This window comes from Mastacembelus armatus, chromosome 9 (assembly GCF_900324485.2).
Source record: "Mastacembelus armatus chromosome 9, fMasArm1.2, whole genome shotgun sequence".
Taxonomy (NCBI): Eukaryota; Metazoa; Chordata; class Actinopteri; order Synbranchiformes; family Mastacembelidae; genus Mastacembelus; species Mastacembelus armatus.
The window spans coordinates 6,049,282-6,072,735 of record NC_046641.1 but is presented as its reverse complement, the minus strand read 5'-3'; the positions used below and the strand labels follow the sequence as shown (position 1 = coordinate 6,072,735).

General features: G+C 41.4%; 2 protein-coding genes across 4 annotated transcripts; both read right to left on the bottom strand.

Moving 5' to 3' along the window:
- Positions 1-315: 315 nt before the first annotated feature.
- LOC113138697 (poly [ADP-ribose] polymerase tankyrase-1) lies at positions 316-13,624 on the bottom strand. 3 transcript variants are annotated; one of them, XM_026321346.2, is made up of 28 exons: positions 13,145-13,624; positions 12,484-12,708; positions 12,243-12,338; positions 11,937-11,973; positions 11,533-11,608; positions 10,071-10,091; positions 8,315-8,409; positions 8,169-8,235; positions 7,528-7,714; positions 7,154-7,275; positions 6,775-6,866; positions 6,279-6,357; positions 5,985-6,156; positions 5,750-5,829; positions 5,322-5,467; positions 4,920-5,085; positions 4,542-4,761; positions 4,091-4,200; positions 3,734-3,922; positions 3,252-3,498; positions 3,039-3,121; positions 2,731-2,851; positions 2,543-2,640; positions 2,348-2,422; positions 2,027-2,132; positions 1,649-1,835; positions 1,356-1,512; positions 316-1,223 (listed from the first exon to the last, which is right to left on the bottom strand). In XM_026321346.2, the coding sequence occupies exons 1-28, from the start codon at positions 13,590-13,592 to the stop codon at positions 1,137-1,139; spliced, it is 3,789 nt and encodes a 1,262-aa protein (XP_026177131.1). In that variant the 5' UTR covers positions 13,593-13,624; the 3' UTR covers positions 316-1,136. The 3 variants fall into 3 exon arrangements, with proteins under 3 accessions (XP_026177131.1, XP_026177133.1, XP_026177132.1); XM_026321348.2 differs by having other exon boundaries at positions 2,761-2,851; XM_026321347.2 differs by lacking the exon at positions 10,071-10,091.
- Positions 13,625-16,453: 2,829 nt separating this feature from the next.
- Positions 16,454-22,716, bottom strand: LOC113138539 (dynein regulatory complex subunit 4-like). Its single transcript, XM_026321075.1, has 12 exons — positions 22,705-22,716; positions 22,180-22,269; positions 21,749-21,835; positions 21,325-21,522; positions 20,577-20,783; positions 20,413-20,467; positions 20,125-20,327; positions 18,338-18,511; positions 17,559-17,756; positions 16,945-17,010; positions 16,694-16,819; positions 16,454-16,564 (listed from the first exon to the last, which is right to left on the bottom strand). Exons 1-12 carry the CDS (start codon positions 22,714-22,716, stop codon positions 16,454-16,456), a joined length of 1,527 nt encoding a protein of 508 aa, XP_026176860.1.
- Between the last annotated feature and the right edge of the window lie 738 nt (positions 22,717-23,454).

Genomic DNA, 23,454 nt, shown 5'->3' with positions numbered 1-23,454 from the left:
GGGACATTTATTTAAAAAAAAACAACAAAAAAACAAAGGAGAATAAAGGGGGCATGTAAGGAAAAATTCAGATGTCATTTACAGTTGAACTCAAAGATACTGTTAAACAGCAACAGTTATACACAACCATTTACACAACCTGTACAAATATTTTTCCCGCAAATTTGCAATTTAAATTCAAAATAACTTAAATAGGCTTCTATGTAAAAGTGCAAATCCATAGGTGTGGGATGTCTGTGAGTAAGACCATGGTGACAAAGGGTGCTTTGATGAGTTCACTGGCTATAGGTTGATAACTTGTAAGGCATCACAAGCACATTTCCACATATTCTAACTCCACAGCTTTAAGCAGTCATATATAATGCATTTTATCCACTCCTTGTGTAATTATGATGCCTCACAGTGCACTTCAGCTACTGAGTGAAAACCCTCTCTCATACAAATCAATATCATGCCAATAACATAGTCTCAACTTTAGTGATTTAACAGAGAGCCCTTCCTCAGCCCTGAATAAAACCACTAAAAATCATTTCAGTTCAGTGTCTGTAGTGTTCTTGGGGTCAAAGTTCAGAAACTGTTTACAGCATAGCAACAATGCACTGTGTTACCTGTTTGGTAGTGTTATAAGGTTAGCCTTAAAATCACAGTTACCAGAGGCTGTTCTGTACAGGATCAGCCAGGATATGGTGGTGCAGTAGTCGTCCACAGGTTTCAGGCTTCGACAATGAGACCGTATGTGTGCATGCCGGTGTGTGCGTGTAGAAGTGAGGGGTCGGTGAGTCTCCATAGTCAAAAGGCATGAGCCGACAAAAAGTGGCAAACCGTTAATGCTATAAGTCTCTACAAGCATCCTCCTGATTGGAGGAGGGGGGAGAAGTAACCCACACACGCTATTGGGCCCTACATGCTTCTGTATTAACATGCAGCTGATGCAAAAAAAAGTGTGTCACCACAAATAGAAGAGTATTATACAGCATATTTGCTCATGAAGCACTGGTCACCATGTGTTCTACTGGACAGGAGATTGGAAATGTGTTTGGTAAATAAAAGGTGTTTAGGCATTTGCAGTTCAAAGGAGAAAATAACGTGCATCCAGTCCTTGTGTGTGTGTGTGTGTGTGTGCATGAGAAAAGTAACTACGACTTCTGTTCAGCTCCTGCAGCAGACTGGGCTGCGCTCTCTGGTTTAAGGATCTGATAGGTGATGAGGTACTCTGGGAAGGCCTGGAGGAAAAATACAGCAACAATGAGCACATAGCATAACACAGCAGGAGTTTAATGTACATTTTCTCATGTTGTAGCCCAAATATGATTTAGGAAGAGACAAGCTTTTCACTTGTGGGTATTTTTATTTACCTGCTCTCCTCTGTAGATGACATACTCAGCGTAGGCTAGGCCATTAACGCTCGGCCGCCCAATTACAGAATGATGTCCTGGGGGAGCGTGGGCCATCTTCATGGCGCTGAACTGTAGGAAGGATTTTCCCAGGGTCACTCGGCAGAACAGCATTTGCCTGCAAGTTTGGAGGAACAGAAAAAAGTCAAACAAAAACTTTTACTCTGATAACAAGAAGAGAGAAACGTTTTACAACCAAGACGTTTCTTTACCGTTGTGGCTTAGTTTAAAAAAAGCAGTTAACAGTCAGTTACCTGTGACACAGATAACAGGATCGGTCTTTGTGGGTTGGGCATCCTGTTCCTCCACCAATGCCATAAACATACTGATTGCTCTTTGAGGAGTTCTCTGCAAAGTAGATGCCTGCTCCAAACATCCCACCTATGTAGGCGTGACGCTCATCAAAGCCTTTGTGGATGATAGCGTTGATGAATGGGGACCCTAAAAGAAGACAAGACCCAATTGGCAGATTATATCAAGTATCAGACCTGTAGTGCTTTAAACAAATAAAAAATGCCCTAGAAATAAAAATCTAAAGTTAGTGGTAGTTTTTAAAGCACTAAACTCAAATGAACCAGTAACAATGCCTGATTCAGACACACAAAAACAGCTGATGAGACAGTGGATGTTACCATGGAACAACATTCGCTCATTGTGGTGGTTGTGGTTTTCATCAGCGATCTCCTTCTGCCGATGGGTGTAACGTTCCCTCAGCTTCTTGTTTACCACCTTCTGTATCTGTAGAGCAAAACATGACACACATCAAGGTGTTGGGCATCATGTCTCCTTTACACCAAGGATTAAATATGGAGTCAATTACATTTAGTTAGTTTGCTAAAATCACATTTAACACTGTCTACCAAAAAATAGTCCCTATAGAAGTTCGGTTTTCTGTTCAGTGTTCGGTGGATTATAGAAACGGTATATGTGAAGAGAGATCTTCTGGTTTAGACCTTGATGATGTTGTATCTGCTGAACACCCCACCAGCGTTGCCTCCGTCTCTGTGCTCTCTGATGGTGCTCTGCATCTACAGGTCATATGACAAAAACACTATTTTAACCTCTGCCAAACAGCATACACAATACACAGGAAAGGCTAAATACAAATCTGTGATCATTACAACACAAGGACAGCAAACTCATCTCACCTCCTCCTCCACAGACTGGTACTCCTTGTCATCTGGGGCGAGGTCGATGAGGATGGTACCCTGGTTGGCACAGTGGAATGTCAGGTAGGGGTTGGTACCTGAAAAGTAAACAGTCAAAATTAAAAGTGTGAGGTTTGACAAGGTCTGACGTTATAGTGGTACACAAAATTCCCAGCATGCCTCCTCACCCTGCTGGCCACCCAGCAGCCTCTCGACACCTTTGATAAGCTTATGTCTGTGGCCATAGGCGTTGATTCCAATCTCCTTCAGCTCCTCGTGACCCATGTCAGCCAGCACATCCAGCGTGATCTGAAAAAAGTTAACATAGGAGGTTCAGAAAATCAACTCAAGTGTGTGCTGTTTGTCGGTTTATTAATGTCTGCCAAGCACCCATCAGTAAGCAGGCTTACTTGATGGACCAATGACAAACTTTAAATGTGAAATTAATAGTTAAACTTGTGTACTGGACAAGTATATAAAAGTCTTTTTTGCTGACCTGCTCTCTCTCGAAGATGTCCCTTAGGTGCTCCAGGCCCAGGCTCTTCAGGAATTGACTTATGTTCATGTCCAGCATTGCCACTATGAAAAACAGCATATTTAGAATAAATGAAAAATAATTTCAAACAAGGTTTATGCACATTTTTCTTGTGAAAATCCCACAAATTTTCAACATCCATGTTCACCAGCTTTGACCAATATTCAGACTTACTTTCCCCTTCCTTACGTTCTGCACCTGTGGCTCCATCTGCCACTCCAGAGGTTCCGGCGGCGGCAGCAGCAGCCAGCTCAGTGAGCGGCCCGGCCAGATTGTCTATGCTGCTGGCAGCAGACAGACAGGATGGTGTGGAGGCTGGGGAGATGACTGAGGCGCTGACCACCGTGGCCTGAGGCTTAAAGCAGCTGGGTAGGGCGTCAGGTGGCATGGCGTCCATCAGCAGTGCCCGAATATCGTCAGCCTGCAATGATGGCAAAGAAAACCAACTTTAAAGGAACCTGAACATTCTTTTTTCTGTCAGTGAACAACAGTACAGAAGTCGGAGTTGGAAGCTCATGTAGTCAGAAAAACTACTGAATGAAAACAGACTTTTTCATTTTCTAATGTGTTTTAATATGCATCAGTTGCACACCACTTATCTGGTCATAAAACAGTAATTCACAAGATGCCAATGTGTGTTTGACAGAAGCTATTACCGTGGCCAGGTCCAGAGCAGTCTGTCCCTCTTGGTTCTTCATGGTGGGGTCAGCTCCGTGAGCCAGCAGCAGCGCACAGAGCTGTGTGCGACCCTTCTGGGCGGCCTCATGGAGAGGTGTGAAAGCCCATTTGTCTGTAGCATTCACGCACGTATTGTACTTGATCAGTAGGGCTGCAATGTCCACGTGCTGTGTAGAAGAGAGGGTAAGTCATTCTCAGAACCACGAAACACACAAAGAAAACTTAATCTAAAAATCCAGTTCAGTCTGGTCTTGTTCAATTTTCAGAGTAGATGAAACCACACAGGAGGTGAATCTGATAAGTAAGGTGGATGTGTTTATGCTGAAGAGACCGACCCCATAAGAAGCAGCATTATGAAGAGGGATGAGGCCTCCTTTGTCCTGGGCATTGACATCAGCCCCATGCTCCAGCAGATACTCTGCCACCTCAAGGTTGTTGTAGCCAGCTGAGGAGAAGAAGCAGGAATCAGCGCATTGAAATGTACATTTTCTAAGTACAACATTTAAAATGCTCTTCCTGCAACAAATATATAATCTTTAAATAGCAGGTACAGTATAGCAAAGACAGGTAAAAGCATAAAACAATAATAGAGACATAACTAAAGCACACGAGAGGCAAGAGAAGAGCTTATGACTTCATGGGACCAGACAGAACAAAAAAACCCCAAAAAAAACAAAAACTCCAAGACTTTCGACTTCCCTGTAAATGCCCTATCAGGTGTGTGTTAGTATTTGTATTCTTTAAAAAAGACAAAACTGAAAAGAGAAAGCAACTAGGTCTAATTACCTGCCAGGTGGAGAGGTGTGGAGTTGCGTCCCTGTGTGTCTCTGCAGTTGATATTCTCTGGGGAGCAGAGTTTCTGGACTCGGGCCAGGCAGCCCTTCTTGGCAGCGTCCAGCAGGGCAGCGTCACCCCTCAGCAGGTCCTGGATGTCTGTATCTCCATCTTTCACCATGTCCAGTGGCATGTTGCCGTCGCGGTTCTTCTTGGATGGGTCGGCTCCATGCTGTGAACAAGTTTTTTTATACTGGTTTTTTTTTTTACATAAATGTTTGGTATAAAACCATAAAAGTGATGCATTTTCCCCACATGATCTCCATCATAACAACGACACCAGATAATGTGCAACATCTCTTGTGACAGATGACAATAATGGATCCTTACTTTAAGCAGCAGTTTGCAGATCTCATATTTGCCTTTGGCTGCAGCCTCGTGAAGTGGGGTGAACTTCCACAGATCTGCCACGTTGACTGAAGCTCCATGTCTGACCAGCAGCTCAGCCACTTCATAATGGCCGTAGGAGCATGCGTTGTGAAGAGGAACCAGACCGCTGGAGGAGAAAAAGCAAAGGGAACATTAAAAATCTTCACAACAGAAGGACCCTTTGTTGTTTACCCACTAAATCCTTGTATGAATGTCTGCTGCAAAATAATATATTATAGAAGTGCAGGAATAAATCACCTTTGCATAAATAAAATCAATCATTACATGGTCTAAACATCAAAACATCTGATTCATTCATTAATATAACTTAAAGATGGCTGTGACGGCAGCTAAAGAACTCACCCCTTGTCTTTGGCATGGACGTCAGCTCCATGGTGTAGCAGGTATTCGACGACAGCCACTCTGTTGTAACCAGCAGCAAAGTGTAGAGGTGTGGAGTGGCGGCCCTCCAAGTCCCGGCAGTTCACATTCTGTGGGGTGCACAGTTGCTGCCGTACCAGAGACAATATGCTAATTAGCAACTCAACTGGGTGATGAAAATTGGGCCTTCACTGTACAGTTTACAAACCACTGCTACTAGAGAGCATATGAAATTTTAATGCTACCAATTAAAAAACATACCACCACAGGGAGCACCAAGGATTTTCTTACAACATTGCAAAAATCAGCAAATCAGAATCATCAAACCTAAATAAAAAAGGTATCATATGTGAAAAGAAAAAGTGTAGCCACTGCTGGTACGACAGCTTCAAGTGAGTCAGTGAGCTTACTTGCACTGTGTCCAGATCCCCTGCTTTGGCTGCCTCCAGGAATCTGTAGTCCACGTCAGAATTACGTGTGGGAACATTTTCTGAAAAAATAAATAAATAAATCAAAACAAATGTCTTCTCAAGACAAATTTCTCAAGAGCTTATCATCCAAAAAGAAGCACTTAAAACTCATTCAAGAGAAAAGAATAAAAAACAAACAAAAAGAAAAAAAAAAAAGCTTGGAGGGCATGATTACCATTAAGAATCTGTTGAACTGCCTCGTTGCCCATCTGAGCAGCAGTGAAACCCTGCAGGGACACGATGGAGGGGTCAGCCCCGTAGCTCAGCAGCAGCTTGCAGGTCTGGATGTGACCAGCCAGTGCAGCCCTGTGAAGAGCTGTCTGACCTAGTGTGTCCACAGCATTTACCTGTAGTCACAGGAAGTGACACTAAGTTTCAGCAACACACCTTTAATTCTCCTAGGTGACATTTTCTAATGCAGTGATACACCTGCCAGAACAGGAGTGAAAAATTAAGTGTCACAACAGACCTTTGCTCCATGTTTCTGTAGCACCTCCAGGATATCGTTGTGAGCTCTCTCAGCAGCAACATGCAAGGGAGTCATAAAGCTGAATGAAAAGACAGACCAGAGAGTTAGCATTATTTAAGAATGAGGCAGCGATGCACTACTCCTGCCCTTTTTGCCAGCATATCTTTTCCTAGTATTTCATGTGCCTAAAATACTGTTAATGTGCCAATCTTGACAATTTTATCCCATTGTTCAATGTAGAAGACTTCACTTTGTTGTCTCAGCTTACTGTCTACACAACACACCTAATGTGTAACTAAACAAAATTTCTTCATTGCAATTTCTTGTGCTTTTTGTTAATTTACCCACTATCATACGGTGCACCTCTTAGGAGTAGCTGCTCAATATCTCAGCCAGGTGCTTTGGTTTTGTGGATGCTAAAGCCTGACTGTAATCAAGTTTAGCGTTCTAGTTTTTAACACATCTAAAATATAAAAGACAAATGTTGTGAACTTACTCTTTGTTCTTCTCATTGATGTTAGCACCTTTACGCAGCAACAGCTCAGTCACTTGCTTTCTCTTCGGGTGGGGGGAAGCCACTGCACAGTGCTGAAATAGCAAAATTTGATAAGTGCACTGGACCTGCCAACACTGAACACGTTTGAGTAAACGCACAGCCAGAATTTTATCATTAGCCACACAAAGCAGCTGCCAATTTTAATTCCACAGGAGAATTTTCTTCACAATATGAAATCAGTGAATTTGCTGACGAAAACCTCATTTGTTAGGGAGCTAAGATAAGCAGCTTGATCAGTTTTAACTTTAATTTCCATGTTGCACTCTGATGTGTGAGTGACCCTAAGCTCCAACATAAGCAGTAAGGGTTTGCTTCTGACCAGAGCTGTTTCATTGGTCTGAGGATGTTTGAAGCTGATGATCTCCAGAGCCAGCGTCTTCTTTACTTTGGCCATGTCTGCCTCCCGGGCTGCTTGTAGCAGTGAGTGACCTTTAAACTCATCTACATGAGAGAGAAAGAAGAAAGTAAATATCTTGAGTGATCCCAGGTTGCTGTTGTGAGCATAGTGCTGTGTTTTGCACAGAAAAGGGTTATACTGGTTGCAGCTTTTGAAAGTTAATACTGACATTTTTAAACTGCCCACATCAAGGCCTACAACAATTGCTTATACACTGAACCTCTAATGTGTAGACGAGTGAAAGATGTACTCTGTGTACATTCCTATGTGTTAGCTGTGTGACAAGGAAAACTCACAGGTGAGCCTTTCTTTGAGCTCTGGGGTGGGGGCCATGTCCACGGCGCTCTTGCTATGACAGTTTAGCAGAGTGGGGTCGGCCCCATGGCTCAGCAACAATGAACAGACCTCCACCCGGTTCTTGGACGCGGCCTCATGGAGAGGAGTGAACTGCCACAAGTCCATGGCGTTCACACAGGCTCCATGCTGCAGAGGGAACAGCAGAATATGTCACGGCCAGAGAACTAGAACTTGAAATACCGGTGCTATTTTTTCACCAAAAACTGTGACAAAAAAGATTCGCTGAAGACCTTTTATTCAACGAAAATGAGATTAAAACTATATACAGGGTATCTGCAGGTTTCTAAGAGCTAGATTTAAGACTTTTTAAGACCTTTTTAATACCACGCTGAATGAAATTTAAGACCAATTTTGTAAAAATAAATACAACCAATTACCGTAACATACTTTTTTTGTCCCTGCCAAAATCTGTGTGTTAAATGTGTGCTGACCTAAAGTGCAACTGTTTTACAGATGGATATCTGCACAGATCAAATGCTGTCTAAATTTGATTCATTACTACTACAGTACTTCTTGTTTCAAAGGTTCCAAAAATACAATCTCGTCTAGTTAAGAACAGAAAAGTTTTGAAGGGTCTTACTTTAAGTAGAAGCTCAGTGACCTCATAGTGACCGTAGGAGCAGGCGTTATGAAGAGGAACCAGGCCGCTGAGGGGACAAGACACCCTGGTTATTGTCAAGAAGAGAAACGACAAAAGTAACACCGCAAATGTCCACAGTGACTCACCCTTTGTCTTTGGCGTGAACATCAGCTCCGTGCTGGAGAAGGAGTTGAACAATGCGGACCCGGTTGTAACCTGCAGCCAGGTGGAGGGGTGTCGACTGTAAAGAAGAACAGCCTGTCAGCATGCACACAGATCGCAGGCTGGTTTAGTGTGTACTGCCTTCAATCGCCATGGGAGCAAGCGGCTGATTAGGGCCAGAAGCAATGTGCTACGCCAGGCTATGCTCTGTGAGTTGCAGATGAATGGCGGATGTGATTGTGCAAGGTCAATGAAGTTTGTGGGCAGATCCAGCAACAAAGTATTTTACTGTCGATACTGTGTCTGGCCTGAGGGAGTGACAACAAGCAGCTTCAATCTCATAACTCGTCTACCTCGCCTTCCATTGAATACGATCAGCAAAATAAAATATTCTTTGAGGACTTAAGAGGTTTAAAAATAAGTTTTATGTAGTGAGCCAGCAAGAAAGAATCAACTAGAGTTGGAGTAAATGGCTGGGTATGAATTGCAGCTGGGATACAATAACATGCTCAATTTCTTCAGGGCCTTTGCATTTTCTTTATGAAGGGAAGAAATATTTAGGTAATTTTTTAGCTGAATAAGAATATATAAGCTGGCAAAAATGTCCTTTTTTTTTTTTTTTAAACATGTCAGTCACTGAGGTTTGGTTCTTACTTATTGCCACTGCTACTTCAAACTCCTGAAAAGTCCAGCAAAAAGCTTTCATTATAATTTAGGTTTGTCATGTAGATACTGGACTCGGATTTGATAAAATGCTATTGAACCCCAGCTGTAATAGGATGCAGTGACGCTACAATAAGCAGGGTGAGAAAGGCTCTCTGCAAGCTACTAGAACATCAAATCAAACAGCTTCATTTCAGCCAAGGAAAACAATGTTAGGCTAAGCAAAGCTGCAAATTCGCAATGAGTTGTTCAACCGTCTAGGTCAAGGTCAAGCTTACAATCAGAAAGGAGGGTCATCATTCATTTCAATTCCCGTGCAGTGATTTTAACAGAAAATCCAGACAGCCAACCGTTAGATCTCAAGCCATAGTGGTAAAAATCAGACAGACGAGACAGTCGAATCATGGAGGCATCATTCAGTGTGGGATGGCACAAGCAATCAAAAGTCATTATCATGGAGGGTTGCATAGCACTAGAATGACAGGTGAAATGTAGTTCACTCATTGCTGCATGGCAACTGATCCAACAGGGGACGTGAAGTAGACACAAATTTCACAGACACATATTCGGGATTCCGCTTTACAAAATGCAGTGACACAGACCTTCAGACATGCATGAGTGATCATTGTCAAATAAATAAATAAATAAATAAATAAATAAATGAAAATTACTTAATGATTAAATTAAAAGCCAAAACAGATACTGGCTGTAGAGCAAGTGATTGAAAGTCGGAGAGGTGTGGGTGAGTGTGCAGAGGAGAGGACAGATGCTGAAAAAAGCAGGCAGTGGACATTTTGAGCTCCTCTCCAAATCCAAAAAGATGAGTTGGCACCATGACACCAACCAAACTCACTCACTCACTCACTCACACACAACTACACACACACACTCACACACAGAGGAGCTTTAGGGTAGGATACATGAGTGACCCGTACACCCAGGTCCATGATGTGCAATTAACAGCCAGCTCATTGGTCAAAAATAAAACAATGGATTAAAAAGGAATAAAACAAACAAAAAAAATAAATAAATCACAACAGTGCATCAATCAAGTGGCCGTTATCAAAGTTAACTTACCAGCATTTTTTGGGATGTTGACTGATCGACAAATGTTGCCAGAGTCACACGGAAAACAAAATGAAACAAAAATTACAAAATGACAGCAAATCTTTTGTCCCTTCTTAAGTTAATGAAACACAAGTCTTGGTTATAAAATCACTATTCTGATCTATCAAACATGAGTGGAGATGAAATTCAACACCGGGACAGAGAGGGTAAATAGCAAGAAAGTGAGTAGTGTCGCTTCTCCTCCCTAGATTTCTGTGTGGCTTTGTGGAAAGGCAAGGACTGGTTAATGATGCTCAGACCAAATGTGCACTGGTATACTGGCTTAAATCATGCAAATGTAAAGCATAGAGAGAGCTATAGTTTTAGCTGCTGCTGAGGAAACATGGTTAGAAAAAAATGGAATAAGCCATTGCTGATATACAGTTAGTGACAAATGAAATAATTAATGTCAAGGAAAATTAAATGTAGGTAAAAAAAAATAATTAAAATCACATGCACAAAAACCAATTCAAATAAATACATGACATGGGAATGAAATGTAAGAACAATTCTACTCGTACATTGTTAAATGGTGAGGTTTGAAGTTTGCATCATGTAATTTTGTCTTCATAAAAAGCATTTACATTATAGTCTAGAGGAAAACACAAAATAAATGCCCAAAATACCATATTATGATAAAAAAAATCTGTTGACATTATAAGCAAATTCCACTATAGTGGACTGGGCTCAGAGGAGATGCTAGAAACAGAATAAATAGACTGAAGTCTTGTTTTGTGATCTGAGCGAAAGCCTGTGTATCTTCCAACAGATTTCAAGATCACAAATAGCTTCACTCCAGCATCTGGCACAGAGAAGTGATTATGGGGAAGAATAGACAATATTCCTGTTGAGACACATGCTCCAAGCATAATAGAAAAACAAAATACTGAAGTGTGCATAGAGGGATGTTCTGTGTACTTTAGTTCCAAATAACCTAACTGGCTAGATCAAAATGTTTTATGGTTAAAAAATACAAAAACAAAGAAAAAAACAAAAACAAACACTGGACAACACGCGCGCGCGCGCACACACACACACACACACACACAACAGCTGAAAAATAAAAAGCTGATCCTCCACACACTGTAGAGGATTAATAAGGTTGGTAGAGTGAACATGGTTATGATGGAAGCAAGTAGACTTCAGGAATGGCCTGATGACAACACACATGCATAATTAGAGAAAGAAAAACACCTACAGTCTTTCTTCTTACATTAACACCTTCCCACAATCCAATGACACAGATCCTCTTCATAGCACACAAACTAATCCGGCCATAATCAGACTCTAAGGCTTATTCCTTTACTCATTGTCTGACTCACAGACCTTGCTATCTTTAAAAACACAGTACAACAATTTGCAACCATGCACACGGTGAATCAAAAGTGTTGTGACCTGGTGTAACATCCTGTGGTGCTAGTGGCTCATTTACCTTGCGGCCGTCGCTGGCATGACAGTTGACATTTAATGGAGTCAGCAGTGCCATCAGCTTTTCTTCATTCCCACTCCTGTAATAACATGTTTACAGAAAAATGAAATCCTTTAATGCAAACATCATTCTACAGGCACAGCTGATAAGAAAGCAGTACTCAATGTCGGCCTAGTACTACTTTTTGTTACTTTTTTGGGGTTTTAACCGTTACGACGACACTATCCGTCACTATAGTTTACGTCTGTGGCCAAAAATGTGTGACATTATCGATCTGCTTCTCACCGCACATAACCACTTCATGTTATAGCCACAAACACTGCTCAGAATGCCCATTACAGTGAAGTGAAATGTAAACCTAGTGAGCAGAAACAAAGCATGTGAAATGGCCAGGCAGACCGACTCACCTTGCTGCCTCGAGAAGCTCATCTTTCTTGTATTCACCTAAATGAAAATAAACATTCAAATCAGAGCTGGGCATGCCAAACTCTTATACAGTAAAATAAATGAACAGCTGCAGCTCTGGTTTGAGGCAATTATTTCACAGCAGCACACTATAGGTTTGCTAGTTTTTACATTTGGGTCATCAACAAAGATATAACTCAAGGAGGTGAATGAAAGCTGACCACTGCATTTTGACTACTGGCTACATTTAATGACGAATTTTAGTTAAAAAGTCTAAAGCATAAAGGTGAGAGATAAGAGGCACTGACCGGTGAGAACGGCCTTGGCTGAAGGGTCAGCTAGATCCAGTGCAGATTTGCCATCAGTGTTGCGAATGTTTGGATCAGCTCCATGTTGGAGTAAGACTGAGTGAGAGAGGAGCAGATAAAGAAAATACCATCTAACAGTACAAGAACCAAAGCTAAACTGCAGCTAATGACTAAAAAAAGTCTCAGAAGACATTCATCACAGAATTGCCTGTGCCCTGAACACAATGGACAGGATCCGTACCAATGCACACGTCGATCTTTCCCTTGATGGCAGCCTCATGTAACGGAGTGTAGTTCCAGTTGTCTCTGGCGTTGGGGTCTGCACCCTGACACAGGAGAAGGCTGACAACCTCTGCATGGCCAAAGGAGCAGGCGTTGTGCAGGGGGATGAGTCCTCCATCATCCCTGGCATGAACATTGGCACCAGTCTGCAAGAGGTGCTCCACCACATCTTTCCTGCCAAAGCCTGAAAGAGGATTGGAGAGCATTTCAGTGTATTAATAATAATAATATGATTTCACACAACAAACAACAGTAGCATTGAGACGAAATTCCCTACAAAGTCAGTGAGCTATAATGCTTATTTAGAGGTGTTACACATGCAGCTCTCTATAGTGTTGTTTAGCTACACAGCTACAGACGTCACATCTAGTTTCTATACGAGGTAAACGCGTCGTGTTGAGGGTATCGCTGCATGTTAAACATCGCCTTTGGCTAAATGTGGGGTTGTTTTGTTTCCTGGCTCCGTGTTACGACGCGTTCAACTCGAGAAACGTCGACGATATTGTGCTATAACCAAACCGGAGAGCGTCACACTGGCCGGTTAGCACCGCCGGGCTAATAATCCAGAGGTTATCGTGGCAAATGTCTGAACCAGGACAACAACATTAGCTCGTCGTTACCCGCAGCGAAGTGGAGCGGAGTTGATTTCCGACCCGCCATGTCCTTCGCGTTTACGTTCACCGAGTCCACAAGTCTCTTGACTCGGGACACGTCTCCGTTCCTGCAGGCCTCGAACAGCTCCCTGAACGCCCCCCCGATGCCGCTGCTGCCGTCCGTGGGGCTGCTGGCTCCCGAGCCTGGGCTGGAGACGCTGCTGCCGCCGCCGGAGGTTGTCGTGGTGGAGCTCGCACTGCTCGCCAGGACTGGCGCTGGTAGATCCGGGGAGGCCAGGGCGATCTCGATCCCTCCGCTACATTCCCTCTCGGTCTCCGGGGGTCCGACGGCCGAGGTCAGCAAAGCCATCGGCGGAGAAGCCGGGGGAGCACCCGAAAGAGAGCTGTTTCGCGGCGGAGACTGTAAGCTACTCTGCTGTTGTTGCTGCTGCGAGGAGCGCCGCGACACCGCCATTACAGCAGCTCTCAGCGACAATAGAAGCTGCTGCTCCTCCTTTCCGGTGAAAGTGGCCGCGCTTCCTGTCGGCTGTTTACGCCACTGCAGGGTGCCCCTGAACGCACCACCGAGTTTTATTCCTGTCCAAGCGCTTTAACAGACTTAGGTACATTAGTATCATTGCCTAAAGACAGAGTGCGTTTTGTTATGGTACACCATTAGATTTATGCTTTATGACATCAAGGTTATTTATGCCTGTTTATCCTTTTATCTTTTTCTCTCTTCAATAAATCACTGCTGCTGTATGGACTTTTTATGTGTGGGTCCTGTGTTTTAAAACGGAATTGAAACTCTTTAGGTTGCTGTTACCATGCCATAAACATCCATAAATAATGATTCAAGTGAAATATTCCCTGCTGAGAAACTCACAAATGTCTGATGATGCTGTCGTGGTGTGTGATGTGGTCCGATAGTCGATATCGTAAGGGGCAAATATGGTGACAAAGCGGTGGCATGCCTTTTTATTTTTTATTCTTGCTTATGTATTTTTAACCTGTCTTTTATTTCTGTAAAGCACTTTGCATTACACTGTGTATGAATTGTGCTATATAAATAAACTTGCCTTGCCTGTCAATTGTAAAATGTAGTCATCACGTCACTTATGTCAGTCCACTGTGACATGACCATGACAGCACTGATCACTTTATAATGACTTTAAGGCCCCAGTTTACAGCTCCTGACTATTATACATGACCTTACAACAGCCAAAACGTTATGTTGATTTTATGTCTTCATTTGCGTCTCTCTATTTCATTTGTTACGTGTCTAAGATGCTGTATCATTTTCTTACAGTTTACAAACTAGACTTTATTTTCAGTCTTGTGAAAATGAAAACTTGTGTCCAGTGAATCAAAAGACCTCTAGTTGATTTGTTCATCATGCAATGCAGATGGACAAGGGTTACCGCTGTCCTTACCAGCAAGTCTGTAATGTTAATAGAAATACAGTAATTATTAAAACACTTAGTATAGTACCACTAAGTGGTCACTAAGTCAGTCTTCTAGTCTTATTTCCAGTCATAGTATTATCAGTGTTATCAACACATAATAAACTGCTGCATTTACATTGTTATACTAGATCACCTATGTCACAGCGTTCCCAAAGCACAACATTAAGGTAAAGTCAATTATTTCTGTATAAACAAGTATCTAATAAATGTTAGTAACTGTCAAAAATAATAGGATTGTGAGTATGGTTGTCATTATTCCTATGTGTTATTTTGAGCCATCACATTGCCACTTAACATAGTTAGTCCTTTACTGTACATGAAATACTATATACTACATTCTGTAGTAAGCTACAGTTAAAACACAATTATAAATCTTACAAAGGAACTTGTTTATACATTTTAAAAATTGCTGAGTGACCAATCTATGTGTGTATCTGTGTCCATATTTCATACACTAACCAATAAAGTTTCAAAGATACACTGCTACAAAAACAAAACAGAACAGAACAAAAAAACACTACATGTAAACTCAATGTCTAGTTTTAGTTTCAGTTTCAGTTTAAAAATTAGGGACTTCTTATTCTGTTGTTGATTGTGAAATGGAAAATGAGTTAAGCTATTTATTATCATGCTAAAATAAAACATAATATATCTTATTGATAATCAAAGTGTTTACACACATCAGGAGCTTATCCACCAGTCTGTTGTTCTTTAGCCCTACCACACCAAAAAGCACAAAATTACTGGCTGCAGTGCTCAGTGTAATGAACGTGCTGACTTTAAGTTATTTACCCTTATTAGTCCCACAATGGGGACATTACATTACAAGTGCACACACACAGCAGTGAACACACACCCAGAGCAGTGGCCACTCATTCCTGCAGCGCCCGGGGAGCAGTTGGGAGGTTCGGTGCCTTGCTCAAGGGTCTCACCTCAGTCGTGGTATGAAGGTGGAGAGAGCGCTGGCTATTCACTCCACCCCACCGACAATTCCTGCCTGAGACTCGAACTCGAACCCGCAACTTTCAGGTCACAAGTCCGACTCTCTATCATTAGGCCATGACTGCCCCACACAATGAACGCACCACACAATTTTAATTTTTATTTCACAGAAAAATGCATTTAATTGATACAGCACCTGCCATAGCTGAAATATGGATTTATAACCATTAGATGTAAAATTAACCTCAACAAGTGATGCCACAATAACTCCACACATTATTATCTCACGGCCACGCAGTAAACTATCTTGTTCCACGCGGAGCAGCCTCATGATATGAGCACTGACCCACTTGTCCATGCTCGAACCTCGCACACTTTGTTTGTATTGTATCTGTACATTAGTACATTATTAACACTGAATAGTCACTGCAGTCAGCACTGAAGTTAGACTTCTTTAGACAAAGTCTTATGTTTTACAATGATTGGTTGGGGCTGATGTTATTCAGGAGATAATGAAAGTCAATTGTACAATTATGTTTATAGTAGTTATATAGTTTACTGAGAGACTTCTTGCCTCATTACCAGTTGTAATAACAGTTCATTGTCGACCTCTGAAGAAAATAGTAAATACAATCTGAGTAACCTGCCGACTTATCTACTGATCACCTGACAGCTCATAGCTGTGCTCCCACATCTCAGCACTTAACATGGTGAGTGCAGTTTTATCAAAGCTGAGGGACATGATGACCAACACCAAGAAATCCCACGTTTTAATAAACATGAATTGTCTTAAAGGAGTAAGTACACTACAGATTTATTTGTTTGTGCAATTGAACTTTATTTAAACTTTATCAGGAACTGAATGAGGAAGAGGAGGAAAAATGAAGTGATTTGGGTGCATGTGTGAAAATCTGAGAGCTGCAAGAGTTCACTGACTGCATTCAGCCCCCGCAGGGTTTAGTTCTTTGATATCCTTTTGGAGAGAGGTGTCCTCAAAGATGCACAAAGCTGTCAGTTCCTGCATCAAGTCGTCAAATTTCTGCAAGTTCACACGTATATTTCATTAAATCAAGACAGCAATACGTGACTGAAAAAACACCAAACAACAGTTCCTCCATGATCAATGAAAGACATGCATGAAAACACTTCGAAATGACAGATGCCTAACCATGTGTTTGCGAGGAACGTTGTTCTCCGAAGTCTTCCTGACGCAACTTCTGATCTCACCAGTTGGGAGCCACGTGTCCACAGAGATGTCAAAAGCCTTCACTTTCTTCACCAACTCGTCATACACCTGACAATGACATGTTTAGTTTAACAAAACATGGCAACTGATCAGAAAATGTAAAACAACACCAGCAAATTCTCTCAGATCAAGTAAATAAAAGTATGAAATCACTGAGATAATTGAAGACCAACCTTCAAATCTCGAGATATGTCATCCTTTAAGCCCTTGATAGTGGCGTCTTTGGACACAAATAATTTCTGCAGATGAAAACGCACTTTCTGATTTCTGCTTGTACACCAGCAATACCAGATGACACTCAAGAATTCAAATGTAAATCACAAAGAATGAACAAACCCCACTAGTGACCTTTAGAGGAGGGGTGCCCAACCCTTGGACTTCAGGGGCCACTGTACTGCTTGTTTTTTTTTTTTTCAGCTATGCAGTCAATCAGGAGCTGAAAGATATCAGTTCACTTTGTCCTCCCCCAGTCGACCCTTATCTGTAATGGTGTCTTCCAGCTTCTGATTGGCTGAACAGACCTGATCCAAGTAGTCAGCAGTTGGTAAGGCAGGGATAGTTGGAAAACAAGCAGGACAGAACAAGGGTTTGCCACCCCTCCTCTAGAGGCAACAGCATTACGCCCCATTGTACAAACACCATAGTGATGGATTTCACCTTTTTAAGAATTATAAAATCTGACTGGGTTTAGTTAATGGTGTTCAGTGCTAGAGGAAATGTCACAGGCTGTCTGTCTTTTTATAAAGTTTTGAATAGGTTGAAATAAGGTACAGATATAAAAGCAAACCTTAATGTTTTCTGCAGCTGTGTGGTCTGTCTGTCCACATAAAAGCACCACCCAGAGTTTGAGCTGCTCTTTCTCCTGAATATCTGTCACAGCCTTTATCTGCTTCTCCAGCATTAAAGCCTTCAGGCCACTTTTCTGCTGCACGTCCAGAATGGCCTTGGTCTGCCTCTTCTGCATCTCGTCGTACTCCTGCTGACACTGCAGGACCCATAATTCACAGGTACAGCCACTACCCATATACGACATTCAACCTTTATAAACCAATCAAATTAATACAGTTTTAACTAGTGACATGGCATAAAGATGTGAGCAGTTCACCTGTTCGTGTTTGAGCTCCAACTGCTGGTGCTTTAAATACATGACCGATATTTCCTTGAGTATATGTGCTTTGACTTTCTTTCTCCTCTGTTGGGAATTATCAGAGATTTACCGACTTTCACAGTTTTAGCATTCCCGTCAATTTAAAAGATTTTACTTCCTACTTTCTCCATGACTTTACTGAGGGCTGGAAAGTTTGTGGTATGAGTGCAATTGTCTTTTCAGTGGTACAAATGTCTGAACTGGGGAAAGGGTTGTGTTTCAGGTTTGATCTGGTGAGTTAACTGTTGCAATAACATGAAAAGTGCTGTAAAATGGAGACTAATATTTCACATAACCTTGTCTATTGCCATCACAAAATAGTAGTATTATCACATCTAAAGAATTGATACAACTTAGACTGATGCTTTCTGATGCAGGATAACTATTCAAAATCACTTGAACTAAGCAGAGCAGTGAACCTCCTCCATGCGTTTGACACTGGCATGTCTCAAGACTTCCAGTTTCTCACGGTTCTCATCCATCTTTCGCTCCATTTCCTGCAATGACTCTGTCAGGCATTTGTTCTCCTGTATAGTCTTTGCCATCCTCACATCCATTCGTTTGCCCTTTTCTTCCAAAGCATAAATTCCATTCTACAAAATGATAACATGGAAATTTTAATCAAGAGATACCTGGATAAACAACCAATATATCATATACTTTGAAATTTGTGGAATTCTATTTTCAATTCAATTCAATTCAATTCAATTCAATTTTATTTGTATAGCGCCAAATCACAATACAAATCATCTCAAGGCACTTTACAAAAACTAAAACTAAAAACCCAACAATTCCCTTATGAGCAAGCACTTGGCGACAGTGGAGAGGAAAAAACTCCCTTTAACGGAAGAAAAAAAACCTCCAGCAGAACCGGGCTCAGTTTGGGCGGCCATCTGCCTCGACCGGTTGGGGTGAGTGGATAGAGCAGAGAGAAAAGAACAGCAAAAATAAACAACAAATAGACACTGCAAGTTGGTGGGGCCAGTAACTGCACATCAGCGATAAACAGCTCCAGGACCAGGGACACCTGCAGAAGGTACAGAGAGAGAACAGAGAGAGAGAGAGAGGGAGAGAGCACAAACTAGGGGAGAGAGAGAGCACAAGGTTAGTAACATTCAATGGTGGAATATACATGAGGTGGGAGAGAAGGGGGGGGGGGGGGGGGGTAGGGTAGGGGAGCTCAGTGCACCGATGGTCCTCGGGCAGTCTAGGCCTATAGCAGCATAACTAACTAAGGGATGGTTCAGGGTTGCCTGAAGCCAGCCCTAACTATATGCTTTGTCAAAGAGGAAGGTTTTAAGTCTAGCCTTAAAAGTACAGAGAGTGTCTGCCTCCTGAACCCAGGCTGAGAGCTGGTTCCACAGGAGAGGAGCTTGATAGCTAAAGGCTCTGCCTCCCATTCTGCTTTTGAGAACTCTGGGAACCACAAGTAGGCCTGCACTCTGAGAGCGAAGTGGTCTATTGGGATAATATGGTACTATGAGGTCTTTAAGGTATGAAGGAGCTTGATTATGAAGGGATTTGTATGTGAGAAGAAGGATTTTAAATTCTATTCTATATTTTACAGGGTTTGAATGAAACCAATTGAATGAAACCAATTGAATCTAATATAGAATTAAATGCAATGCTGAGGCTGTTATTTTCAACATCTACATGAATGTTAAAATCTCCCACTATAATGACTTTATCTGATCTAAGCACTAAATCAGACAGGAAGTCAGGGAATTCAGTTAAAAACTCTGAGTAAGGAACAGGTGGACGGTACAAAATGACAAGTAGAACTGGTTTTTGTGTTTTCCAGTTTGTATGTGAGAGACTAAGAGTGAGGCTCTCAAATGAGTTATAACTGTTCTGAGGATGAAAGTTTAATAATAAGTTTGACTGGAAGATTGCAGCTACTCAGTTTTGTTTTTAACAAAACAAACATCTTTACATCCAACTAAATTTTAATTTGCCCAGCACAACAAAAGTTGTTTTTGTATTATTCAAATTCTCAGATCTGAAACAAACAGCAGATCTTTCATGTTATTGCAACAGTTAACTCACCAGATCAAACCTGAAACACAAGACCATATAAACTGTGAGCCTGGAATAGACTCACTGGGAAGGAGCAATGTGTGGACAAATTTACGTCTTGTGTGACAGGTTTGTGGTTTTGCTTTTCCTTTTGCGTGACAGCACTGTGGTGAGTCTTAAAATCTCTTACCTCTAGCTTCCTCATCTTTGACCACATGTTATGTTTATCTTCAAGGGATCTGTTGAACTCATTCCAAGCTTTGTCAAACTCCATTGTAACACTTGTGGTGTGTTTTTTCATGTCCTCGATCACATTGAGGCCAGTTTGTGTAATCAACATGCTGCTCTCTTCAAATATTTTTTGTATTTTGTTGTTATATTGGATCTGCAGATCTATTTAAACAACAGCAAAGAGAATTCAATGTCAACAAATAAAGTTTCTGATAACACTATTTGACTTCAATTCAATTTTCTTTACCTCTGGCTTGCTTCTGATAGCTCCTATTTAGCTGCCTTAATTCTTCCTGTTGTTTCTGTTATGAATAAAAAGTGACAGGTTTGTAGCACAGACACTTAATACTTAAGACATGACTGAAAAAGTGTATAAGTGTATAAAAAATTCCAGATGTTCTGCATTCTCACCTGCTTGAGTACCATAACATGGATTTTGCTGTAGGTCCCTTTCTCTTCCTTGTCCATCTGCAAAAGACGCATTTTCTTCTGAAGCTCAACCTCTGACTGCACATGCTGCTTATGGGTCTTTGAGGTCATGGCAATGGCAGCCATCTTCAGCTCAAAGATCTCACTGTGGTGTGCAGCCTCCAGTTGGTTCAGCTTCTGCTGATGCTCCTTGGTAATAGGATTAGGTAATATGTCAAAGTACTGGATCAACTTTTAGTGGAAGATTATCTTAATGTGATTATACAGTAGTATATACAGAAAGTATCCAGATAAATAGATAGTACTTATCTGGATACTTTATCTGGGAGCACAACTATAAAATATAGTCTATTTATAGTTGTTTTTTGCAAATTTTTAAAAAATCAAAACAAATCTCTTATTTACAAAAATATTCAGATCTTTTGCTGTAGCATTTCAAACTGTGGTCAGGTGTGGACTGATAATAGTCCAGAGTCATAATAACACATGTTTTTCTGAAGAATGATTACATTTACGCCTAAAGTACATTTAGCTGAAAATACTTCTGTACCTTAACCTAAGTAAGAATTCTTAATTGTAATAGAATACTATTGCTATTATTAATTTATAGTAAAATATCTGAGTCCTTCTTCCATGAGGGGATATGTAAAGCAGGAAAATATCCAGTTTAAAGAATAAAGGTCTGCCTATGGACAGTCAAATCAACCTCTGGAGTGTGTTTGAAACCTACTTTATTTTCTGTTCTGTGGCGTTTCTCAGCCTCCTCTTGCAACTGGAGCATTTCTCTCATGCTGGCCTTGCTCTCCTCCAGGTTTCTCTTGGAGTTGCCCCAGGATTTGTGGATCTTGTCAATCTCTATTTTAAAGTGCTTCTTCTGAATCTGTAGCCTGTCGAGCTCTTCTTGTAAGCTTATACACTCTTCCCACAGCTGTTGGTAAAGATAGCTGTGTCACTGTGTCAACTGTAGAATAAAGCACTAAAGTACACTTACTGTTAGGTTGATTATTACATCAGGCCATTTTGGCCACACAACTTACATGCACATGACAGAAGGCGCATGCACCACACAATACATCACTTCTGGTTACAGACATTTACAACTTCAAAGGTTTCAGCAATACACCAGCTAATCCTCGGCAGCTATCAGCTCTGACCTCATCCTTGGACTTCTGTGCCACTGAAGGACCGTCCACCACTGCAGGCTTCTTCTCCTTGATCAAATACTCGGTTCCCTCTTTGGTCTTGGTTGGCAGGACAGACAATAGATTGAACTCAACATAAGTAAAACCTCTTTGCATTAGCTGAGATAGTTGGCTACTGTTTTGTTGATGCTAGGCTAATATTATCTGGTAACCAACTGCCTGATATGCCAGATTTCATTCACTTACCAGTATAAAATTATCATCTAATTTTAATGCTTATCCATTAAATTAATTCATACAGTATTAAAAAATGAAGATAGTGTTAATTAACCCTTCCACATATTTACAGCCACAGTTGTCAGTGTAAGCACATTTATAATTTATGTAGACAATGTAAGTTATCATTTTCTAGCCAGTTCAATATGTTATCTGTCAGCCCTGACCTCAGTGACCTGAGCCTTGGGCATCTCCTCTTTTGGCTGATTGGCCTTTCCCTGCTTCTTCCTTGTTGCCTTCGGTCTTGGGTGGCTGGACTTTAAATAAATGACAAAGTACAAGATTAATATCTTAAAACAGAGCTGATTTCTGACTGATATTTAGATACCTGGTATGCTAATTAATTTAAACCATAACAGTGGGAAAATAAGTCTTCACACCATTGTGAAATCTTGCTCAGACAGGCAGCAAAAATGTAACTTTAACTAACAGATTCAGTCTGGCTAAATGTAAATAAGATGCACTGCCATGGAAACCGTTAAACACTTAATGAATAAATAAATAAATATATAACCAAATTAATTTATGGAGACTAAATCAATGTTTTGAAAACAGAAAAATCTACAGAACAAGAACAAGAACATCAGAGAGGTGTGGAGGGAAATGAACTTCACTGGCTACAAAAAAACAGAACCAGGCATCAGTGGGTGATGTGGGCAGAGCTGATTTAACACTGCTGCAAATGCCCCAACCTGTCCAGCCATACCCCCTCATTCCTCCTGTCTCCTCTTTCAACTGCTTCTCCTCTGTGTCCTCCACTTGTGTGCATCTCCACCAATGCAGCTATGCCCCTTCCTTCACCTAGGCACGCTCCACCATCTGTCACAGGAAAAAGGGTGAGGCTGCAGCAATAGAATATACCATGGGAAGGCAGCTGGTGCAGATGGTGTATGTCCTATGCTGCTCAACGGTGTGGGCCTCTACAGAGGATCTTCAACCTGAGTCTACAGTTGGGAAGGGGTCCCGGTTTCCTGTCTGACAGAATAAACCCCAATCCCTGCTCCCTTCCAGCTTGGGATATGTTACTACAGTAAGAGTCTATATTGGTTTTATCAATACTGCTGTTCAGCAGTCCGACCAAAATAAATTTTATGTGCCTTTCAGACCTGCTTAATACTAAGGCTGTTTAAGCTGTTTTTATTTCTGGTCTAATTCCAAATCTAGGTCTTTAATGGGATATTTTAACAGGATTCCTCATCTCCACACCTGGATCCATTGATCTGTAGCACGTTATCTACAACCTTGACTTGTCCTGGAACCAAACTTCTTTTTGTGCACAGGATTGTCACTCCCAGTATTAAAAGAATTAGTTGGAAATCTCTAATTCTATAAAGAAATGTGATACACTGTCATGATTATTTCAGTTGTGCCTACTGTGGTTGAGCTAAAATGAAATCAGGACACACAGTTCATGGGAAAGTAAGTGAGACATTCATGGTCCC

Coding starts and splice junctions, on each gene's coding strand:
- LOC113138697 (XM_026321346.2), bottom strand. CDS start 13,592: ATGGCGGTGTCGCGGCGCTCCTCGCAGCAGCAACAACAGCAGAGTAGC. Junction 10,092..11,532: donor ATGCCAGCGACGGCCGCAAG/GTAAATGAGCCA, acceptor TTTGTCGATCAG/TCAACATCCCAAAAAATGCT. Junction 5,086..5,321: donor GTCCATGCCAAAGACAAGGG/GTGAGTTCTTTA, acceptor TTTCTCCTCCAG/CGGTCTGGTTCCTCTTCACA.
- LOC113138539 (XM_026321075.1), bottom strand. Junction 16,820..16,944: donor ACATATCTCGAGATTTGAAG/GTTGGTCTTCAA, acceptor TGTCATTGTCAG/GTGTATGACGAGTTGGTGAA. Junction 16,565..16,693: donor ACGTTCCTCGCAAACACATG/GTTAGGCATCTG, acceptor GTGAACTTGCAG/AAATTTGACGACTTGATGCA.